At 44.7% G+C, this 24,610-nt stretch overlaps 1 protein-coding gene and 1 pseudogene across 1 annotated transcript; one reads left to right on the top strand and one right to left on the bottom strand.

Moving 5' to 3' along the window:
• Positions 1 to 2,242: 2,242 nt before the first annotated feature.
• LOC133890928 (potassium transporter 22-like) lies at positions 2,243 to 7,125 on the bottom strand. The gene is made up of 3 exons (XM_062331569.1): positions 6,411 to 7,125; positions 5,711 to 6,064; positions 2,243 to 4,352 (listed from the first exon to the last, which is right to left on the bottom strand). The coding sequence occupies exons 1-3, from the start codon at positions 6,829 to 6,831 to the stop codon at positions 2,428 to 2,430; spliced, it is 2,700 nt and encodes an 899-aa protein (XP_062187553.1). The 5' UTR covers positions 6,832 to 7,125; the 3' UTR covers positions 2,243 to 2,427.
• A 2,043-nt stretch (positions 7,126 to 9,168) lies between these two features.
• LOC133891152 (probable tetraacyldisaccharide 4'-kinase, mitochondrial) lies at positions 9,169 to 23,766 on the top strand (annotated as a pseudogene).
• The last annotated feature ends 844 nt before the right edge of the window (positions 23,767 to 24,610 follow it).

Raw genomic sequence — 24,610 nt, 5'->3', positions numbered from 1 at the left:
CGAGCCTTTTCCCTCACCGGCGACGCCGAGAACCCACCGTCGGCCGACTCCTCCATGCCAAACTCCCCTACTCTGCTCTCTGATTTCACTTTCTTGGTGAGAATCCCAAATAACCCCTCCGGAGATCCTTTATTTCTATCTTTACTTTCCTGTTTAGGATATTTACACATTAGCCTCTGCCTTCTATAGTTAATTCTATTCCAACCCTTATTATTCAAACAAAATCATTTATTCAAATCTTGTGAATTCCCCTAAATATCATTCAAATCCAAGCAACACTCTATGAATTCCCCTAAATATCGTATCATATCTAACATAGAGTTTTTTCTATGATGTGATGCCTCTGTTTGATGTACTGTTCTTAATTATTTATGTTTTCTCTTTTTTCGGTTGTTCCTGCGAGTAGACGACTATGTTCCGAAGCAATACAAGGATCTCCAAGAGCAACAGTTTGGAAATTGATGATCTACAAAGTCAAGACCTCAAGATATGCCAGAACCGAGTTTACGAATATCACTGAGCAGCAGCTAGGCAAATGTCATTGAACATCTTGCACCTATTTTAGGACTTTTATATTAATTGTTTATCCTTCTTGCATGCTTGTCTAATTTGAAATCTCATGATTAGGGTTTACTATATTTTGTATGATTATCCTTGTCGCTGTTGATGAATCATGGGAAATGAAAGGTAGATATGCTAATTGCTGTCATGGTTGGGGTAAATATTAATCTTTACTAATATTTATGCAACAAGAATTGGGTATGTTAATCTTATAGTAACATGGTATATGGATTCTAACAGAATGGTTAGTATGTGGATTGGTACATGAAGGCGCATGTGTTATACCGCACGATGGGAATGTGTCTGTTCCTGTGTGGGGTCCTAAGGACTGGTTCTTGAAGCCTGTAACATGGCTGAACAGCGCAACCACGAGGCTTATATGGGTACGGTCTGGCCAATTAATTAGATGTCATCCATATTTTGTATGCACCAGTGGACGGTTGAGTGACATAAGAGGGGGCCTCTGCAGTGGATGAAATCCCTGTTAGCGGTGAAACCTTAGTGGGTGCATATGAATTTGGAGGCGCTTTGTAAAGGCCTTATAGTGAGACCCTGGCTCTACACCCCGAAAGTGTGAAGCAAAACAGGAATCACGACTCATGGGTAAAGTGTGCAAACTCTGCAGAGTATAAAAGTGATCGATCTGTCGTGCTCACGGTCAAGAGCGGCTTGGACTTCTTCTTCAATAGTTGGGATCAGGGTTCTGGTATGGATGGTCGGGTAGCCAGGTAATGGGATTACCTGGTGAGTTATGGTAGCCGGATATGGAATATCTGGTGAGTTTAGTAGTTGGATAGAATCTGATGAGCTGTTCTTCTTGTTTAAGTTGTGTCTTCACATTTAGTAAATAGGATGCCTGATTCTGGGAGTTATAGGTTAAGGTTGCTTAGTGCAGTAAATCGGTGTCTAACTCTTTCTTGACTTAAGCCTGATGTCATACTTTCCTACACTTGCAGAGTACAATATGTACTCACACTTGCTATTTTCAATAATAAATATTGCTCAGTTAGAGAAGACCTCATCAAAATCAAGGAAGCTGAAAGGCTATATGAAGACAGAGCGTTCCGGGTCGCGTTGCTCCCAGTCGATTGCCTGTGGTGTGCTCAGAAGATCCTGTGTTCTTTCGCTGCAGTCTTATAAACTATAGTATTTATTTCAATAAAGTTTTTTTATTCGATATAGAACTATATATTATTAATAATGTCACTGTATGTATAGTGAAACTGATCCTGGTATATACGTGGAATACATTTGATTATTTTTTTGAAAAATCGGGTGTGACATAGGTCCATCCTCTGGTTCCTCCACCGCCTCGACGACGTGCACTCCTCGGCCTCTCCAACCCCTTCGCCACCTTGACCTACGGCTCTGGACCAGCGTCTCCAGCCCAGCACCTCCCTTGCCGTCTCCGGCCATGTTGCTTGTTTCGATATTTTTGCTTCCTATTTATATTTCTTACATAAGATTGTCCTCTTCCACGTACATGTTCCTTCCCCTAAAAGTCAGTACCAGCCTATAAAGTATGCACATAGTTGATGATTGATTTATACGTATGTATTATAGCCGATGCACATAGCCTATGGAACGGAAAAGAATTATCGCGTGCGAGGCTGACAAGTGGGACGTGGCGATGGTAATTTTCAGCTCACCTGATATCGATCTTTGCGATGACAAAGAGAAAGAAGGGAGAAACTACTATAGTTAATTAGGAAGGTTGAGGTCAAGTGACCAACAGCAATATACATAGTTAGCTAGTAGTGTATCGAGCACCAAATTAATATAATCAATCTGAAGACGAAGGAAGAGGCAGCATGCATATATGCTAAATGATGCATGCAACGCATGTATCGATGAGACCAGATCAGATCAGATCTCGTAGGACATTCCGACCTTGAGCAGCTGCGACTTTGGGATGGCGAGCATCTTCTCCCCCTGCCTGCAGTTCTTGCGGAGGAAGGCGTAGGCGTAGTTGACCAGCACCTTCTTGAGCAGCGACGAGTGCGGGCGCGCCACCACCTCGCTCTCCCCGAGGATGTACACCACCCCCTTCTCCATCTCCCTCTCAATGAACCTCTGCTCCTCCTCGATCCGCGCAATCTCCTCCAGGCTGATCTTCACCGCCGCATGCTGTATATTGCTGCTTCCGGTCCGTGCCAGCTCCGAGAACGACTCCGCCGGCGTCAGCATCTCCTCCGCGAAGATGCCCGTCGACCTCGCGCGCGCCAGCTGCAGCTCCCTCTCCCTCTCCGTGCACGACGCCGAGTGCATGTTGTTCATGTTACCCATGGGCATGGCCATGGCGCACCCCGACGACCTGGCCCGCGCCAGGGCCAGGCTCTCCGTGTACGACGCCGAATGCCGCATGCTACTGACCATATTGCCGCCGCGGCTGGTGGTGGAAGTGGACCTCCCCCGCGCCATGGTCATGCTGTCGCAGCGCGAGCTCGGGTAGCTGACCTTGGAGGCCGCCTGCTGGTGGTCCACGCCGTAGAGGTTGACGTCGCGGATGTAGTACTGGAGGCGCTCCACCAGGTTGGCGGCGAAGTCCCTGGCCTCCTCCAGCGGGTCCCGGTACCCGTAGCGCGCCACACACCGGAACACCCTGCTGCTGCTGTCGCTGGCCACCTGCCGGAACAGGAAGCGCTCCATGGCGTCGACGTGCGGCACGGGGAGGTGCTTGACGGAGACGAAGAGCAGCACGGCGTGGATGGAGGGGATCTTCTCGACGAGGTGCGGGAACACCGGCGGGATGCCCTGCACCAGCTCCGTGTAGAAGAGGCCGATACCGGGCACCCTGAGCAGGTCTCGGCGCGCGAGCAGCTCCCGCACGCTGTCGTGCGAGACGGTGCGCTCCAGCTCGAACTTGTAGCGCTTGACGTGCACGTAGTGCCAGAGCACCATGACGGCCATGAGCACGGCGGACATGGCGACGGGGATGTACCCGCCGTGCACGAAGCGGTAGAGCACGGAGGAGAGGTAGACGGACTCGGACGCGACGAAGACGGCGAAGAAGAGCGCGACCCAGACGGCGTTGACCCGCCAGACGAGGAGCATGACCAGGGTGAGGAGCAGCGTGGTGATGAGCATGACGAGGACGACGCAGATGCCGTGCGCCTCGGCGATGACGGCGGTGGTCTTGGCGGCGAGCGTGACGACGCAGGCGGCGGCGGCGAGGAGGAAGTTGACCTCGGGGATGTAGAGCTGGCCCTGGTACTGGCGGGAGGTGTGGAGGATCTTGACGCGCGGGAAGCAGCCGAGCGCCTGCGAGTGGGAGATGGTGGCGAAGGCGCAGGAGATCATGGCCTGGCTGCCGATGACGGACGCCGCGAGCGCCAGCACGAAGGTCGGCCAGAAAAGGGTGTCCGGCGTGGACTGGTAAAAGGTGTTGGCCACCTGCTCGGGGTAGCGGCGGAGGAAGGCCGCCTGGCCGATGTAGGCGAGCAGCACGGCGGGGACGAGGCCGAAGCCGAAGCTGAGCTGGATGGAGCGGATGCTGAAGTAGCCGAGGTCGGCGAAGAGGGCCTCGGTGCCCGTAAAGCAGAGGAGGACGCCGCCGAGGGAGACCCAGCCGTCCTTGCCGTTGCGACGGAAGTAGTCGACGATGTACTTGGGGTTGAAGGCGCGGAGGACGCTGATGTCGTGCTTGACGAGGTTGTAGACGCCAACGCCGCCGATGAGGAGCAGCCAGAGCAGGATGACCGGCGCGAAGAGGTAGCCGACCGTGTCGGTGCCGAAACGCTGCACCGCGAACAAAACCACCAGGATGGCCACCGTGATCCACACGATCTGGTCTGCACGCGCCAAGGAAAGGAATATATATCCGTTTAGTAATGCATGCATGCTGTTTATGTTTAGTTGCAGAGTCGATGGATGCATCATCACTATGCATACCGTACGTACATCGATCATCAATCACTTGCATCATATCATGCATATTACTGTACTCTACTGTACTGTCCTCACGTTGTGACATAGTCTTGACATCGCGTTGTCGATGAAGAAAACGAGAGGCAGAAGAGATAAACGATGCAAAGATCGATTAAATCGCAACCTCGCTAGGGTAGTTGTATCTCTTTTGTGCTGCCGTTGCTTGCTTCATTCACACGCGCCTCGCTAACAATTGGCCATCCTGGTTGGCTCACAATTGCAAGGCTCAGTGGTGTTATCAATGGTAGGCATAAGATGGACATGTGGGCTTGGCTAAAAGTCGTTGGTGTCACAGGACACCAGTCTCTCTACCCCTGGTTAGGGTGTCTGTGGCAGCAGTTTCAATCGTTTTCAGTTGAGTGTGTGTTAAACATAAATGCACCGATCCTCTGAAAATGATTCATACCGTACGAACGTGTTTCGGAGGTTGGTTCCAGTGCTGCGGGTCACACACACACACACATATATATAAAGAGAAAATTAAGAAGAAATGTATCCATGCGTCGATCTCTATCTACCTGTCAGTGTGAAGGATTAATTTTGATTTGAAGCTGTGGCAACACACAGCAGCTATCGGACGGACGACCTAGCTGTGCCTGTGGCGTAAAACTGAAGAAGAAGACGACGACGACGACGCAGCAGGTTGATCAGGTTGATTATCTTGGAGCCAAGTGTTTCAGGTGTGCACGCAACGCAACAGAAGCCACTATTGGCCGGGAATTGAATTGCTCACAAGTAAGTACGACACAAACTGCTCAACCGACGATCCATGTGAAGTTGTTACCGGCCCATCGATATACTACTATTCCACAGTATATATATCTCCTGCTATCAACCATTAAGCTACCCTTCGTTTCCCTCTCCGGACGGCCGAATCCAATAATACATGTATCTAGCAAGGTTTAATTTCCATCTCCATCCAAGTGAAGGAAGAAGAAAGTGAGAGGTTTGCTTGGTGCGTCCGCCACCATACATACCAGAAAATTAAGCCTCATATATCAAGCTAAACTAAATTCGCACGGAGGGCTGCTATCTATCTGTCCATCAATCAGGCACTCTGCCTTTAATTTTTGCTGCTTTTCTTGGATCGTCGACACTACGCTAAGGCTAAGCCACAGTTGATGGAGAACCCTAAGCTAGGCTAATTACTGGAGTACTTTCAGTCATGTCAATCAGTACACGCAGTACATATTTGATAGATTAACGTACGTGTGGTAAGTACCTGTGTTGAGATTGGGCGCTTTCTCTTTGAGGCCCCCGACGGCGGAGAGCACGGAGATGGCCGGTGTCAGGCACGCGTCGCTGATCACCATGGCCGTCGCAAGGATGGTGAGCAGGAAGAGCGAGATCCGCACCGGCTTGCTCGTCTCCAGCAGCTCCTTGACCCACTGCGCCCGGCGCTCCCTCGGCGACGCCAGCTGCACCGTCCGACGCCGGCTTCCCCGCAACGACGCCTTCGCCGCCAGCACAGCATCATCGTTCTGCTCCAGGTGCAGCTCGTCCTCTGGCTGGTGGTTGGGCACAAGGCTCACCTTGGCGTGGCGAGAGATCAGCGAGTAGAGCGCCAAGGTCCCGCCTGCATGCGTCATACATACATGTCATCAGTGTGGTCAAACCAAGCATGAAAGCCATTCGGACATAAGTTTATCATTTCGGACCAAAAGAAACTTATGCTACGGCGCCTGAACCGATGTGGCACTATCCCAATAATAAAATAACATGTTTCTTTCTTTCCCGGACCCAAAAGTAAGGGCCGAGGCTAGTACGATCACTTCTTTGTCTTTTTGGTTGGGTACAGAGCCTTCTTCCGTTGATCAATCCATTACATATGTTAACAATTGATTTGTTAATGTAACTTAACAATTGACCTCCGGCTTAACTGTAGATGATGAGCGAGTCATGAGCTAGGAAGCTGTACGTACCGTCGCCGTCGTCGTTTGCTCGGAGCGCGATGTAGACGTACTTGATGATGGTGAGGAGGAGGAAGCTGTAGATGATGAGGGAGAGGACGCCGAGGAGGTCGTCGGTGTGGGCGATGCCGGCGGTGAAGGTGCTGGAGTAGACGTAGAGCGGCGACGTCCCGATGTCGCCGTACAGCACGCCGACGCACTGGAACGCAAGCCGAAGCGTGCGCGGCCAGCTATCCTGTCCGTGGTGGTTCGCCCCGGCGGCCCTGGAGGCATCCCTGTAGAGAGAGTCCTGGCGCTGCACGCCGGACGGCAGCGGCACCTCGAGCGCGCGCTCCAGGTCCGTCATGTCCTCGGAGCAGCAGCTGCTGGCCTTCCTACCGCAGCTCTCCGCCCCCGCCACCTGCAGCTGCAGCTGGAGCTGGAGCTGGGCCATCGATCATATATATGGATGGATCGATCAGTAGGAATTCTTATGATCGATGCTGCTCGATCTCCCCCCTCCGAGCTCCTTATATTACACTAACGGTAATTAAGCAGCGCGATATGATATGCATGGATGTGCGTTGGATTCCGCCAAGCTCCCTTTCTCATCTCATACCCATACATATATATATATATATCCTCTCCTCTGCTCTGCTCGGAAGCAGAGGTAAGAGCGAGGCAAAAGTAAGAGCTCGCTGCCTTTGGCGCGCGCGCGTGTATCACACTATCCTAGCAAGCAAGCAAGGCAGAAAGGTTACTGATCTACGTGTGTGAACACAGGACACAGTTCCACGACCTGCAAACTGAAAGAGATCGATATATGGGCGGGGTCTACGTACTACGCCTGTCCTCTACCTGGAAACAAACCGAAACAAAATAATTTGCACGAACGGGAGTCGCGCGACCAGTGTGCATGTATTTCCGTAAGTTTAGCTAGCATGTATTAATTGCATCTTTAACTGAACAGCAAGTAAGTTTGTACTAGCCACACTCGTATACTCACCGTCATCTTTGTTAAGGTACTGATTCGTGGCTGTACTAAGGGTCACTCCTCCCCCTTATAAAGCTTACGGTCACTCAACAAAACACGGTTAAGGTCTCATAAGACTCATTGCTATCAAGTTATCTAGGTGTAAAAAGATATCTAAAGTAATAAGTGTGAATCACTCACTTAATCCAACTCTAGACTAATCGTCTAGATAGATACACACTAGGTCTAAACTAACACTACTTAAGTCATTAATCTTGTGCTCATTTTTTTTTTATCTTCAATGATTGTTCCAACATATCTGCAACTCTCTCTAATATATGTCTATGCCTTTAAGTGGAAGTGAGCAACCTCAAATGATCGATGTATAAAGTATATCCGGAGCCAACTTCTAAAACTAGCCGTTAGGATAAATCTATATAGAAAATGCACTAACTAGAACACCTGGTCCTGGTACCAAAATATTTAGTCCATGGAAGCCAACGACTATAAAAATTAGCTGTTGGAACACCAGAACAACCGGTCTCAGAACAACATCTGGCCTTCGAAGGCACCAGAGCATCCGGTCTGAAATCCCAGCCCCCAAAATTCTAGTCTGAACACCGAAACATCTAGTCCTTAGATCGGAACATCGATCGGTCCTTGGGGTCAAGCTTTCAGTCCGATAGAAAACAACCACCATATCTTTTTACTTAAGACTCCAATTTTTATAATCTTAGACTCTATAGAAAGTTTGTCTTGTGACAAGTCAAGGGACAAGTTCAATTCAATCACCTCTTTGTCATAGCTTCACTTCCTCTTGTTTTGGCTTCAATTCTCGATGTACTGGGTCTACCTCTTGATCTATTAGAACTAGCTAAACCTAGTGTGCATCATCTGCTAGATAAATAACCTAAATACACTAAATTAGACTACTAAACCCAAACCCCCTCTTGGTAGTACAAACAAAGAAAATAAACATATCTACACAAGTGATGCTTTTAACACCATGATCACTTGTCTAAACGATGTGCCCTTTATATCTTTATGAAGCTCTTCTTTAACCTTGATATTCATCCTTTTGAGGTATTTAAAACCCCAAGTTTAATGCATAACATCAGTTGATTGTCATTATGATGCTTTTGGAGTTGATCTTTCTCAAAGTCTTGTCCAATTCCTTCATAATTTCAATGACTTTCGGATCAACTTCATCTTCACTTAAATCAGCATCATCACCAACTTCTTCTTCACTTAAAAATGAGATTGATTCTTTTTTCATCTTCATTTTTGTCTTGTCTTGCTTGCTTGCAAGAGCAATACTCTTTTAGCTTGATAAAGATGACCCTTCATTCATGTAAAACTCACGTGCGGTGAGCTTCCCAAGTCTCTTTATGGCGTCATCTTACTCAAGTCTTCATGGTTGTGAAGGATGATGATGATGATGATGTCATATTTAGGCTGATGGAGGCATCTTTCTCACCCCCATTTTGATCTTTAATTTCTGCCAAGCCTATTCCATTAGGCTCAGCTCATTGACAATAACATTTAAACATAAGTATGGATCATTAGTATTTTCACCCATCCATCTACGAGACTTCTAGAACACACCCGGCCATTTTTTGGGGTGGTCGGGGGGGCACATATTTTTTGACCATACGGCCATACCTGATGATTTGTGCTTCGACCAACTGGCCCTTGGTCTCTGGCGTCAGGAAGTTCCTCTAACAAGCTATTAGGATTTGGGTTTGGAGGTTAGGGACATGGTTCACTATGTCTCCGGGCGGTAGAGCGGGCCAGTGGTGAGACAACAGGATTATCGTCATGGAGATAATGATAAGGGAGGAGGGCGATGGAGGCATCAAGGGATGGGGGAGGGGTCAGGAGAGGAAGAAGCATCAAGCATGTGGCGTCAGAGGCGAGAGTCCGGAGGAAACAAAGAAGCATGTGCCGGAGGAAACAAAGAAGCATGTGGCGGCAGAGACGAGTCGCTCGCGCGTTGATTCCATATCCAACGGCCTAGTAAATCACTGGAGTGAGGGATGGACTTCCCCTCCATATACTAACGACTAGTTGTAACAAGTAAATGATTCTGTCCTAGCTGTGTCCTTTACGTGTACAAATTAACTCTCAGCTCTGTATTTCGTCATAGTTAATCACACTGTACACTGACCGTATCTTCAGGACAGAGTACCAGGGTACGTACAGTGACTGTACAGCTACAAAGCTAGCTAGCTTATTAACTTCTCTCTGTTCAACTCCCATCTATTCACGATATGATTTATTTAGTTTGTTGCATTTCTTCATTATTAATCATCCACACTTTATTTATACTGAGTTTTCATACTAGTACATCTATTTGATTTTGATTATACATCCTAACACTCGATGAATAAAGAGAAGACAAGCTTTAATTTCGTTGTTAACGACATGCTACCTTGCACCATATGCAAATCAGTTAAGAGTTGAAAAAAGCCGGAGCCAGAGGCACCAAACCGCATTTAGCGGCCAAAGCGATGGCTCACGGCCATGAAATCGACACTCAGAAAACGATCCCCTCCTGCTGCTGCTGCTGCTGCTGCTGCGAAGAAGAAATCCATCTGCATGCATGCATGTTCAAACGGACAGACTACCAATCTGTAAATAAAGCGCAACTTCATCTATCTTCCTCAGCTCACTTGAGTTGTTGCTGATGTGTAAAGTGCAGCTTCTTTATCATCTATCCATCTATCTTCTTCGGTTCAATTGAGTTGTTTGCAGATCATGCATGTTTAAATTTACTTATCATATCGTTTTTTCATGCCTCATATATATATATATATATATATATATATATATATATATATATATATATATATATATATATATATATATACACACACACACACATATACATATATACATATATGTGTGTGTCCCCGGATCTATAAAGGGTTCATATGACCAAAATGATTGACAGAAAACGACAAGCAACGACATATAGCACTCTATAAAGCAAAGCATGCAAAGTCAGCCGCCAATCATGGCCCACAAAACATCCCCTATTTTCCTATTGCTACTCTTTTCCTATTGTAAAACGTACAGGGATCAGATATGACATGCATTCACATTTATATTGTACGGTACAATATAATTTGTATCCGTACGTATAGTATAGTACTTGTGGTTTGGTTCTCATTTCTACGTACTTACGGCCACTATATATCGGCAGGAATACAGGTTGACTCACCATAATATTGGCCACAGGAAAGAAAAGCAATAAATCATATGGAGTAAGTGTGTGTGTACTCCATAGATAGTATATAGCAGGATGGTCGACCGACTTACTAGTGTACTCCGTAGATAGTATATAGCAGGATGGTCGACCGACTCTTAGCTAGGAGCTTTTCATTTAGATATACGGGATGGCGACGGAGATCTATCGATGCCCATCAAAATGTTAAGCCAATACATATATATATATATATACATGATCCATTATTATTATTATATATTGTCATCACCTAGCATTATTATCTATTTAGATCACTTCTAATGCTTTGTTTCTTAGATGATATTTTAAAGTAGAGACAGAGTAAGAAATTGTGATAGTTTCTAATGTATACATATGTGTTGCTTATTTTTTAAGATTTCTCAAAATAATTTATTATCTTATAATCATCTAGGATTGCTCAAAGAGCTAGTTTCTTCTATAAAAAATTAGCTTTATCTCTCTCTTTTTTAAATAACTTGCCATATTAGTTTCTTCTTACGTGAACACCTAATTAATATCTAAATAACCAGCTATGTTAGAACATTAGAAGAGAACTTATATGCATTATTATTATCTATTTATAAATGCATGCATGCATGCATGCTTCGATCACCACATGAATGAATCGAATGAGATATATCCATCTCCATCCATGGATCTCATCTCTCTATGGATATATCGGATCCCAACCAAATACTGTAGCTAGCTCTAGTTGCAATTCATCAGCATTCACACATGCACAAAAGTCCTCCATATTAACACCTGCAGTTTTCAGGATCCATAAATAGGGTGTGCGACGCCAAGGTTCAGCGGGCTCGCCCACTCCCCGGTGACTTTGCCAATCGGCCTCCATACCCGATAGCATTTTTTCTCTTCTCTTCTCTTCTCTTCTCTTCGGATATATACATTTCTTTCCGCGTGCATTAATTATACATACATGATCCACCAGCGAAGAGGTTTTTCTTAACACCAATGGATCCGATTAATGCTAGAGGAAAGCATTGAAATTGGCTTCATCTTTAGTGCGATTATACTGTACGAGCAAATGCATGAACAAAAATACGTCGTCATCATTCCATTCCTAGCTTTAATTTTACGTGTACTCCATTGACATGTACATTCTCTTTTAGCATCTGACGTGTTTTGAAACGAACCTTGCTTTAATTTAACATCCAAATTAAACACACTAGACTAGTATATATAGTCGACGAGTACCTACCAATTACCAAACAGGTCCAGCACAGTAACTAACAGGTGCACCTGCCTCAGGCTGACTATTAAATCTACATACCTAATGCACGTGGCTTTCTCGATCAGGCGTTGAGTCATGTCTGCAAGAATTTGTGGGCCGTCGGATTGGGATCGGTCAGTGAGCGCCTTGTTGAGTGTTTCCCGGCCTCCGCGGCGCCGACGCCGCCCTTGATCATGTCATCGGCATCCGCGGTGCTCTCGGAGCCAAGCCCCTCGGTACAGCGCAGCATGGATGCGGAGCTCTTCTTCATGGAGAAGCTCGCGCTCCTCTTCATGGACCCCGCGCTGCTCGCGGGCTTGGGCCTCAGGAATGCCTGCAGCAATGAGTCCTCCTTGCTCTTATCGGCCTCGGCGATGTCGAGCCACGACGCCGTGTGCAGAGGAGGACGAAGCACCAGTGCTAGCGCAGGCTGCGGCGGGACGGCTCGGTCGAGCTGCTTCTCTTGGAAGTGGAGCTCGCCAAAGATCTCGGTGAAGGACGCCGGATCTATGGCTTCTTGCGGCAGACGTGGAAGTTACACGCCGACAGGGCCTCCAGCAGCATTGGGTTCACCGGCAGTGGATTCTCGAATAGACGCCTCAGTCCGCCACCATCTGCACAGCCATCAACTGCTTCTCTCTTGAGCTGTGCGCTACATCTGAGCTTGCCCATGCAATTTTACAAACAAGCAACAGAAGTGAACAAAAGTTCCAGTTTCTATGCATCTCGACCTGTGGGATAGCCATTAGTATTGAACATATGTCATAAACAGATCGAGACAGCTCCAGCAGATTTTCGTTTCCCAATAACAAATCAAACGAGGCAACTTTCAAAGAAACTAGAGAAGATGGACACCAGACACGGTTATCCTCTAAGATGATAGTCTAGTGGCAAGGGGACTCAAGACCCACTCAAATACATGAGTATGTGAGTGTTTAAGCTATTAGCATTAAGAAAAATAACTCTGCAAAGGTGAAAAACTGCAGCTTAAAGTAAAGATTATCGAGTAAAGAATCTCTCCAAGTTGATGATCTAGAGGCAAGGGTACTTAAGACCCATAAGCATACACTCGTATGTGAGTTTTTATGCCTCTAGCAACAAGAAGAATGACCTCACAAGGTGCTGAAATTTCAGCCTAAAAACCAAAACGAAAATCAAAACCGAAAACTGAAAAACTTGCAAACTTGCAAGGGAATCAATAGAGGAAAACTAAAAGAAGCGGAATTCAAGCATATGCAAAAAATATAAACTTTATTACTCAAGGAGATCAGCCCTATTTTAGGCAGATTACAAAGATTTATCTCTCAAAACTCTCGCATATTACATAGGCTGAACACTTATCCTTCTTTCCTCTAAAACTCTAGTTCTAAGGCTCTCAAATGGGTAGCATAAGGGGGCTCAAGTGGCTGGTTCAAAGCTCTCTTTAGCCCTACCCCTCTATTTATAGATTAGAAAACTTGGCCCTTAAGTTTTCTATTTTTCCTCAAAATACCTCTTTCTTATAGTGCACTCCTACATACCACCGAGGGTATTTTGGTATATTTTCTTCTCCATTCATCGGACAGTCACGGCGCCTTCACAACTTAGCTTCGTCTCGACACAAGTTTCGCGATGGTGCCACATACTCCTCCAGTCCTATCACGGTTTTGAGGCCAAACCGCGAAACCGTCTGCACGCTTCTCAAAGAGTGACTCACCGCCTTGCTTACACCTTAAGCAAGCGCTTCAATGTCGACGCGTGTACTCTGTCATGCAATCCTGACCGCCGGCAAGTCTCTCCCGCTCCCGATCCTTCGGACCGCCTTATTACTTGCACTGGCATTCCCTTCGCTTGACTTTGTCAACACGCCGTCTCCATCAGCCTTCAATGCTTTGCTTGACCACCACGTGTTCAGCTAGGATCACCCTTAACTCCGCACGACCTCCTTGATCATCTGGCACCAAGCACTCTGCTTGGCCCCGATCATCCCACCATCGACCGCCAAGTTACATCCATCACCTGCACACCATGAGACAAGCAAACACATATCTCCAACTCCAATTCCAATTAGTCCATAATCAATATGCTCAAATGAAATCTCAAATCAATTCAAATCACATCAAAGCTCATGCAAAACCGAAAGATCATCAAACCAAATAAATGACAACGTCAATCACTCATCACAAGAAAACCAAGACACATTTCAACTTGTTTCTCACTCATATTGCTACCATAGTAAATGATCTGTGTGGGTACGATCTTAAGATGATATATTATGTGCAATGTTTTCTACAATGCCTGCTTAAATTATTAACTGTTGAGGATAAGTGATCTACGTTGAACTCGATTTGTTTCTTGCTGTTGAGCGCCTGCTATTTCGTTTGTTAGTATAGCATATATGGCCCCTATTATAGTGTTATACCCACTCTTAAAACTCTCCCATGCTCAACTTGATGATATGGCTGCGATTTATGCAGATTGAACGTTGGAACTAGCAACGTGATACCAAACACTATGAAATAAAACTGTTTTCTAATCATACTTACATGCTTCATGGACCATCTGCAACTACATTGATTGTTTTAGAATGTGACTAATTTTTTACTAACCTTTATCAAACAATAAACATAATCCAACATAATATATTTTTATTCAAAATATTATACACTTATTGCACGCTACTACCTCAGCGACGGGCTATTTGGCGTGCCAACGGCGCGCTATGTTCTAGTTTCACCTAAACCCTAACGCAAAATATATGGAGAAATGGCCACTCCATTGATCAAAGTCCTTGATACATATTTTCAACTGTTCAAAATCCATGACGGGCATAGTAGTCTTTTGGTGTCTTTTTCTTTTTTTGTGTGTTATTGAGAGGACAGAGTCTTTCAATTGATATATCTTTGATGAACTAGGACCTCCTACACACTAACATGAGAGATCCTATAGGCCGGCTGACCGACTCCAAGCAGGAGATCGGTTAGCCCATCAGGCCTGGAAAGCGACTCCGCTGGAGGTGGCTTTACGGTTTGAGAAAAAAATGTTTAGAGATTAAAAAATCATATCATATCTCCATCCGGTCGACAAATACGCTGTTCCTCTGTCCCTGCCGATTTGATCTCGTATCACTGTAGCATCGGAAATGGCATTCGTTGGAGGTCGGATACAGAGCGAGATCTATCGGCAACATCATAGCACCAGAAAGTGACTCGGCTGGAGGTGGCCTAACGGTTTGAGAAAAAAAGTGTGTTTCTATATCTATACCCCTATATTATACAACAGTTCAACTTTTTCCTATGTCCACACAACCTTATACTCTCACATAGATGATCTTTCCTTCATCCACCCTAATATATACACACAGGAATCCTACTTCCTCAAAATAAACCGCTCAGACCTTCTTCTGGCATGACTTCATCAAATCGGATGGCCCAAAACGCCCGGTTCATCCAACACTCATAGCCCCACGATCGTTTCGTCTCCTCTTTGAGTCCTAAACGCGCCACTCCTCTCCTGATTTGATTGTAGCCACCTGCTCCTGTCGCTCTACATCCTCCTGCCGCCTGCACCTGGCGCTCCTCCCCCTCTCACTGCCGCCAACCTTGTCCTTGAGGACGGATACATCGTCACCACCGCTAGTCAAAGCCCTCCCAGCCGCCCATGGTTGGATTGTCCACCGATGGAGCTCTCCTACTCGCCCTCGGTCGGCTCCGCCGCCCGCCCACCACTCGTTGGTATGATCCGCCTTTGCCCCAACCGATTTCGCCTCGCTCTAGCCGGATCCGCCCCGGATGCTCCAACTCCGCCCATGCTAATCTGCTGCTATCACTGCCTAGTTGGCATTGAAGAGGAGGATGACTTTCCTTGCAAGTGACAAGCGACCTGCGCAAGTGGGGTGTGAAACGATATACCCTCCACGGTAGGCTGCCTTTAGCCGCACGATGAGTGGAGAACAACAGCAATGAAGGAGAAGCCGGGCGGAGCCCTACGGCTCGGGCTTGCACCCTAGCCGCCCAATGTCAACGCACAGATGAGGAGAAGCCAGGTGGAGCACTGCCGCTCAGGCCTACACCCTGGATAAAGACCTGCCACTATCCACGGTGGAGATCAATTTTGTAGGTGCACTGACTCCCCGTGTTGAGGATTGCCACGCCTAGTTTGGTCGTCGCCTCTACGGAAGAGAGAACATTGGTCGGTGGCTCCACCGTGTTGAAGCCCTACTACGTGGAAGACTCGCCACCTCCGTTGAGAACCGTTGTCACCATCTATAGAGTCCGGCTACTGTTACCGCCGTTGATAGCCAAAATGGCCTGTAACCTGGTGGCCGTTGCTACTCCGTTGAGCCTGTTGTTGTGCCCCTACTGCTATGCGCCGCTGTCATCTTCGCCACAAAGTTGTCATCTTCGCCACGCCATTGGCCCTGCTGCCGTGAAGACTGGCCGAAGGCCATGATGGCCACCACCTTGTGCCGGCTAGCCAGAACCCCTTGCTGCTGCACTGAGCTGGCTGCACTGTCCTATTGGCGCATCTGTCATCTGGCGGCCGAGCCCCTCCTGTCGCTGCACACGTAGGAGAAAGGGCTTGGAGGATCCCTTGTTGGCCGCCACTTTGTTGTGCGACGAGGCCGAGGTGGGAGCCATGGAGGTGTTTTCCTTTGTCAGACTTTTCTCTCTCCCATCCCTCTAGCCACGATGAGGGGAGGAGAATCACCAAGTCACCAAGGAACCCATCGGCCCTGAGCTCCTCTCTGCCACCGATGACCCTGACCTCTAGTCGACCACTGAGTACCACTCCGCTCCCGATCTCCCTCAGGCCACCGATGGCATCAACCTCCCCAGGCCGTGGAGGAACCCACTGTGCCATGTCACCCCAGTCTGTCGTCACCACCGCATCAACGGGTCCACACTATCTCGCGATGAGATCGGTGAGGTCCAGTTCCTGGAGGCTTGATCCTTGTTGCAATGAATTATTTCTACTTCCATGTGTCTTGATCCATCTTGTTTCTTAAACAGTCTGATGAAATTGCTAGAAAAAGGCATGGGTAAGAGAAGCTCCAATTGCTGAGCACCCTACAAAACTTCAACAGTCTGAATCTAAAATGATAGAGCACAAAGCAAGCATGGCTGTGTTAGGAAAAGAAGTAGCTACTACACTTGTTGCTGTTGAATCTCAGCAGCAATGGGTAACCCTTCAACGACTGGTTGTCACAGTGAGATTGCATGCCTATAATATATGATCATCTATTTGCATCGATTTGTTGCATTCACTTTCAACTATTTATTATCTTTGATCATTCGTCCTGTTGAAGGTAGAAGCAGACAAGTTATTCCATTTGAGGTTAATTGCTATACTTGATGACGTTGAAGCTAAGGTGGAGTTTAAACTTTTCACTCTGATTGTTATAATTAGTTGTCAAAATTTTCTTACATTTCTATTTTTTTTGTGTCTTCTTCTTTGTAGATGTACTTTGAGAAGCAAAAGAAATAATCTGGACCACCTACTATTCCTTCTCATAAGCACGCTGAGAAAGCCCAGTACTTCCTTGTTGAGGTGAAAATGAGTAATTGGTAGTAAAGAGTAATTGGCAGTAAAGAACAATTTGGGAGTGTCTGATTCACTCAGTAGTCACAATAGCTATCGTTTTCATGTATGGTTAGATCTGGGGTTAGTGCTTGAGTCTGAGGTGGAATATATGGTTAATTTGATGTATGGTTCACTTGATTGGATTGACTTGTGGTGGATCTGATGCAAAATTGTTCACTCTTGTGCTGGTTTCAGGTTGAGAACTTATCACTGAGGAAGCGAATAGATTGATCTGCTCCGCTTTGCTCTTTTTGTGGTCATTTTGGATGGAAGGGTAAATAGTATTACAATGAGATGTTCTTTTGAAATCGAGATCCGTATTCAATCCATTTGAAAAAAAGCCTTTCCTGTGTTATGGAACTTTAGTGGAGCTTGTATTTTTTAACCCAATTACCTAGGTCTCCCAACTCACGTGTTGCCAATAGCTTGCAATAGTTGTAGCTTGTTCATACATGTCTCATCCTTTTTTGAATAAGAAAACTAGAGGTAACATTATTCTGTTGTATATCTTAATCAATCGATGGTAGACATGAGTTGAACATTCTTAAAGCTGTTTTGCAAATAACACAAATACGGTAACTTGAACAGTCAAATCATGTGTTTGTATTATGTTATCTTTTTGCATCTATGATCATTAGAGAGAACTAGGAACTAATATAGGCTACTTAGATGAAGTTCAAGCCCATGAAAAATTGCTTAAATGACTGCATTATTGCATCCATGCATCATTTTGATCTACTGAATCTCAGGTTTGCTATTTCTTTTGGGTTGACGTGGTCGGGCGGTGTTGGATCTAGTTGTGTCGATGTGGTTGGGCGGTGCGAGATCCAGACGGAGACATGTTGACATGGTCTGCTAGGGCTAGATCTAGATAGGTTGACGCATGGAGTGGGGACCATCATGCGGAGACATGGCCGATCCTGGGGTCATGGTCGTGATGGGCCAGACGAGGTCAGACATGATCGGACCACGTGGTTGGGGTCAGCGATGTCTAGCACATGGTCGAGACGGATGGAGGACGAGCGTGTTGCTGCAGCGTGTTTGGCCAATGCGTGGAGATGTGGCGATTGGTTGAGCAGCTGGCTAAACTAGGACGCGTGGAGACAACTGGAGGTCGATGATGTGCGTTGTGGACAGAGTCGCACGGTGACTGGCGCAATGGATGGTGATGGAGACCAGTCGATGGAGTTATCGTTGCTAGTGTCGGAGTCGAGGTTAGAGGAGACGTGCGTGAAGATGACGAATGGCGGTGGGCGACGCAAAATGATCTTTGATCGAAAAAGCCCAAAAAGAAATATCGATCAATGACCAGCGAGAGAGAAAAATCCGATCAAAAGATCGGAAAAAGACTCTAGGGCGGCCGATCAACAGGATCGGCAATGCAAACCTTAGGTACAGGTGGCACTGCCCCCAACGGAGATCATGGAGATCGATCTCTCTAGGGGCATGTGGTGCGGAAGCTGGTGGTGGCTAAGGTTTATGGTCTAGGACTAGAACCTTAACTCGTGATACCATGTGAGAGAATGAGGATTGGTGGAATTGTTGTATGTTGCATTGAGCCTCAAGGGTGGAATATATATAGTATACATACTTAGATATCAAGTAACCCTAGAGATAAGGATAGCGACTAATGCTATCCTACTATAACAACCAGATCCTTGTGTATCCTATTTTATATACTCTAACACTCACATGGACAGCTTTATGTTGCATTGTCAAGGGGTGTGTCAAGGCAAACAACAAGAATTTTGGTCAAACCAAAAAATAAATTAGATCCCACAGGGAAGAGAACCGGGAATATTGTGTATAAAGACGTCCTGTACTGGTGAAAAATGGTAAGTAACAATTCTAAAAAATAGCAGTATCTTAATAAGTGCTTCTTATTTATTTGTCACAGCATAATCAGTTATATGTCTAATAAGTCTGCCGTTCTGTTAGCATTTTCGCAATTCCAGTTAGCAGGCACATACTCGGATTGCCAAAATAAAGTAGGATCAAAGAAAGTTGCTTGTCACATGGCTTCAGAAGAAGAGTGGAGGTGGAGGGGGCTTTGAAATTCAATTGCTTGATTAAAGTGCATCTACTATTTTCATATCAGTGATAGACACATATTGTTAGGAACCATATAACTGTAAATGTACTTGCTCAATGCATATGCAACAATGAAATTTATTTGATTTCAGCAGTAGAATGTTATTCTGGCTACAAGACGAACATGTGCGTAAATGTATCTTCCAAACTAATTACATCTGCTAACCACTCCAAATCTTCCAAACTAATTACATCAACTCACCACTTCAAACACCAGGATGAAACTCAAGAACAAAATTACCATCGATTTGCACCGTGAGTACTCTAATTTATTTAGTACTTGGTCCATACCATTGTATAATTAATATTTTCTAACAGTGATGCATAATAATGCACGCACATGATTGAAATATGCTGAGGACTAAATTCTTGATAGACATATTGAAGTATAATGATAATGAATTTAAAGACAATATCCCTAAAGTTATAAAAAAATTCTTAAACCTATCAGGATGTAGATGGTTTAGAAAGATACAAAAGTTGCGATGTTATTTTACACATGTGGCTATGTATTTAACAATATAATAAGTTAATAACTCTCTGTATCGTTCCAAACATATTATTGCCTTTTAGTTATTTTATTTATATTACTAAATATCACCGTAGCGTTAGCACTGATATTATACTAAGTAGAGATAAAAAATCATATCATATCTCAAGCCACAAGTCCCTCCACATGTGTTGTTGATAGCAAGCTAAAAAGATATGAGCCCAGCCCAGGAAGAGAAAAAGGGCCCACGCTCCACGAACAGGGACGACGCAATTCATCGCTCGCCTCGCCGCCTCTCCCTCCTGCTCTCGCCTCCCCGTGCCCGTCGTCAGCGTTGGCAACCTCACCTGGGGCGGCAATGGCAAGACCCCCATGGTCGACTTCTTGGCCCGACGCACCTTCCACCGCCTCGCCATCTCCTCCCTCCCTCCCTCGGCTCCTGCTCTCTTCTTTATTAGAGTACTCCGGAAATTAATGCTGCCTTCGCTTATTCCATTCATGTTTGTTCCATCAGTAAAAACTCATTCTTTGCAACCAGTAATTCTTGTTTATCGTCCGTTCTTGGGACCCTACCTTTCCTTTGGTGTTGCAGGGATACGCGGGCGGCGATGAGTCAAAGATGCTCCGGAGGCACCTTTCCGATACTTCAGCCAACATTGGGGTCGGTGCAAATAGAGCAGCCGTAGCTTCTTCCATGCTGCAAAAATACGGCTACACCCATCATTCGGATACCTTCTGTACTGACAAGAAGCTTTCGTCGTCAGCTTGCAACCTCGAATCCGGCAAAATTGGAGTAGCCATACTAGATGACGGTATGCAGGTATGATGCATTTGATCTTTTTATTTTCTGATGAAATTGTTTGCCATCATAATATGTGAATCAAGCTATCAACAAGTGGTTTACGGCTTTCCACTAGTATTGCTTATTCATTTTGTATGATAAATAATAACAATTTCAGTTTCATACCGATTGATCACACATCTTCCTTCCACAGCGAACATATATTTTGATAACACCATTTATACTTCTCTTCCTTCTAGGCAGCATTGGAGCTTGCTTCGAGATGTCGAGATTGTGATGGTTAATGGGTTGACATCATGGGAGAACACTCATTTCATTCCACGAGGACCCATGAGAGAACCTTTGAGCGCACTTGGTCGAGCTAATATTGTGGGTCATTCATCATATGCTGACCTGCAGGTTAGTAGTAACAGGGAAAAATTGTCATCTCGAATTGCCGAGACTCTCTAGATTGTATTACCTTACTCTGTTTTACAGCGTTACCAGAACGCTCATGATTTTAGACACCGGTGGTGCATGCATAAAACTATGCTGTTGAACTATAGTTGACCATAAATTTGAGGGACATGTATGATTGTTTAGGGTGCTCCTTTGCTTTTAAGTGGTATGGAAGAATATAGAGTTCGAAAATTCCAAAGTGCATAAATAACGATTAAGCGAAGTCAAAGGGGGAACTTCCAATTGATGAGTGAAGTTGAAATAGTTTGAAAGATAAGCGAACCTAAGGAAACGAGAAGGCCAATTTCCGTCTTCGTTTATACTTCAATTAAGGGATGGGCGTATGCATTTGAATTCGAACCAATATACACCGTAACTACTAAGGAATTGAGGCTAGCTCAATTGGTTGAGCGCGTGGATGTATGCCTAGATCACCCAAGTTTGAGCCCTCTTTGACATGAATTTAGATGCCTACTTTTTCTTAATGAAAAGTCACCTACTTTCTCCTAAGGTGATCTAGTTTTCTTTTTACACAGTAACTATCACTTTTTTTATTTTTTACTTCTCTGCCAACGGATAGTGTCACAGATTGAAACTTAACCAAATACTGACCATTATACTCAATTTTTTCTTTCCCTCTTTTTTCTGTGCCAATGATTAGAAGACCCTCCGCCAATGGGTACTATGATATCACTATAAGAGATGCCATATGTAGTCATGTAGATCAGAAGATGTTTACCTGAAGCAATTTAATATTTTCTTGGCTTGTTCCCCTGAATTACCATTTACTATTACACAGGTTTCTGAAGTGCAACTTAAAGCAATTAAGTCCACTCTTGAGGATAATGGTGCAACATGCTCAGTGTTCTACAGTAGATTGGCTCCATCACATATTTCTGAAGTTAACCAACCATTACGGAGATTTCCTCTTAATGTGTTGAATGATAAGATAGTGCTATGTGTTTCTGCAATTGGCTGCCCAGAGGCTTTCATTCATACAGTCAGAGAGGTACTGTATTTCTTTGGCTTAGTTTTGTTTTTGTTCCATTGTGTAGAACCTCTTATTTTTGCTTTACATATTGTCCTATGCTGGCTGTGGTAATCCTATGTATTGTGGGAAGACAATATGCGCATTTAACAACATGTTATTGTTGGCAATGGTTTTTGTTTATTAGTTATTAAACCTAGTATACATGCAAAACTTATCTTCCATTGAAGGTGTCAATGTCTACCTTTATCAGAAACTAGTAATAACCTGCAATAGTTATGGCACACTTATATATTTCTTGATCAATTATAAGCGCTTGATCCTTTCCTGGACACTCCACATAAATGGATGAACATATGCCTAATAGAAAACTAAAGATGTCAGTTATAACAAATAATAGATCATCAAATACTCAAATCACAACACATATGTATGACTCATGGTCAATCTTTTCTCCTAGTTATCGTATCTGTGATGCCTGCCTTTTGAAGTAGGCTTTTAACTACACTGCATCCTAAATATGGTTACTGGAGGTGTCAAAGATGGTTATTGGAACCGTGCTATATTTAGTTCACAAATAAGATCATCCAAACAACAAAGACGTACTAATTTATTAAAAGCATAAAATCCATGCCCATTCCATCCAATGTTGAGTTGAAATATCTATCCTTGCTGCTGCAGATTGGTCCACTCAAAATTGATAGGTTGGATTTCAGTGATCACCATTTCTTCAATGCTCATGTAAGTACAACCATCTCTTTTTCTTTTCTGACCACTGTTAATTGAAACGTTTTGCACAAGAAAATCAACATATCTACTTCCAGAAATGAGTCTTGAATCGAAAAGCACAGTGATGTATAGTCCAGTATGTATATGCGCCCTGTTTTGCTTATGGGACTGCAAGATGTATGAACCACTAGCTTCTTGCAATAATGCATCAAGTTACTTCTATTCTCAGCTAAAGCAATAGAGCATTTGTAGTTTTTTATTTCATCAGTGATGGCTAATTGTCATTCATCATGTGGTGATCGATCTTCTTTTATTATTTACCTACAAATAATCCAATAAACAGTGAGGAATCTCGTGTACCAGCATAACACAGATACCATTGTCTTGGTTACTGAGAAGGTAACGCCTTGTTAATCTTTTCTGCCTTCTCTTGTACTTGAACTTGACTTCTTTTTATCTTCTTTGTTTGCGCAGGATTACGACCGTGATCCTGAGGCCCTTAGGGCATTGGATGCAACGGTTTGGGTGCTGTCTTCATCTTTGCAGATTATACCACACAAGGAACAAGGAGAAGATGAATTTATGAGGAAAGTTAAGGAGATTATCGCACTAACTGGGCGTGCAAAGTTACAAATGGCGGATCAGGCCACGAGTTGCTGATGGTGTGGTTAGATATATTCTAGCAGAAAACATGTAGAAGCAAAACAGTTTGGCCACTACGGTCTCCTGCTCTTGTACGTACCATGTTGGAGGTATATATATTTCTAGCAATTGGGTGAGTGAACTGAATTCTTCAGAGAGAGAGAGAGAGAGAGAGAGAGAGAGAGAGAGAGAGAGAGAGAGAGAGCATTTTTAAGCTAGCCTCGAATAAGTTAACATTGTGTAGGTACCATGAACGAATTTAAGAACCAGCAATTGATTGATTAATTAATTAAATTAACTAGCAGCCCCTAGCTAGGGGTTTACCTAACCAAACCAATAATGAAAGAAGAATGGAATGACACACACACACAAATATACTGAGGGCTATGATAATATTCTGCACATGTGCTTCATTCATGGAATACAATTTAAATTGTTCACAAGTCAAGCACCAAATAAAGCATCGTTGGGGCCACGATTGTCACTTGTCTTATAAAGGTATTTTGTTTCGACAAATCCACTCAATTTTGCTGAGAAATTAAAAAATATTGACATTTCAGTGAACTAATGGATTCTATGTAAATGATTCTCTTGTAAGGTAGATGTGCTTGCGTACCTAGCAAGTGAGGTAATTTTTTGGAGTATACATAAATGCATATATGTACACAGATCTAAGAGCATATACCTGTGTATGTATTGTAAGGTCCAGACCCAAGATCAGACCCGACCACAGCAGAGCATGCTAGCATCTCAGAAATGTGTCACAAGGTGCATTCTCAGTTCTCACCCACTCACAATGTATGCCACTGACACATTCCAGCACAGACAAACGCATGCGATCGAGGTGGATATATACGTGCGTACTGCCATGCCCCATGCATGGAATAATGCAAGCACTGTGACCCCCTGCACTGCATCTTGCACGGATCGATATATATGCGCTCTCTCTCCGCACGGATATATATATTCTAAGCTATGTTTACTATAGTTTATCTCTCCGTACACTTTCAATTATAATTTTAAAAAATAGAATTACTATC

Source organism: Phragmites australis, chromosome 14, assembly GCF_958298935.1.
Source record: "Phragmites australis chromosome 14, lpPhrAust1.1, whole genome shotgun sequence".
In the NCBI taxonomy this organism is placed as follows: Eukaryota; Viridiplantae; Streptophyta; class Magnoliopsida; order Poales; family Poaceae; genus Phragmites; species Phragmites australis.
This window is presented reverse-complemented; position numbering and strand designations above follow the sequence as displayed.

Coding starts and splice junctions, on each gene's coding strand:
- LOC133890928 (XM_062331569.1), bottom strand. CDS start 6,831: ATGGCCCAGCTCCAGCTCCAGCTGCAGCTGCAGGTGGCGGGGGCGGAG. Junction 6,065..6,410: donor AGCAAACGACGACGGCGACG/GTACGTACAGCT, acceptor TGACGCATGCAG/GCGGGACCTTGGCGCTCTAC. Junction 4,353..5,710: donor AGCGCCCAATCTCAACACAG/GTACTTACCACA, acceptor TGGCGCGTGCAG/ACCAGATCGTGTGGATCACG.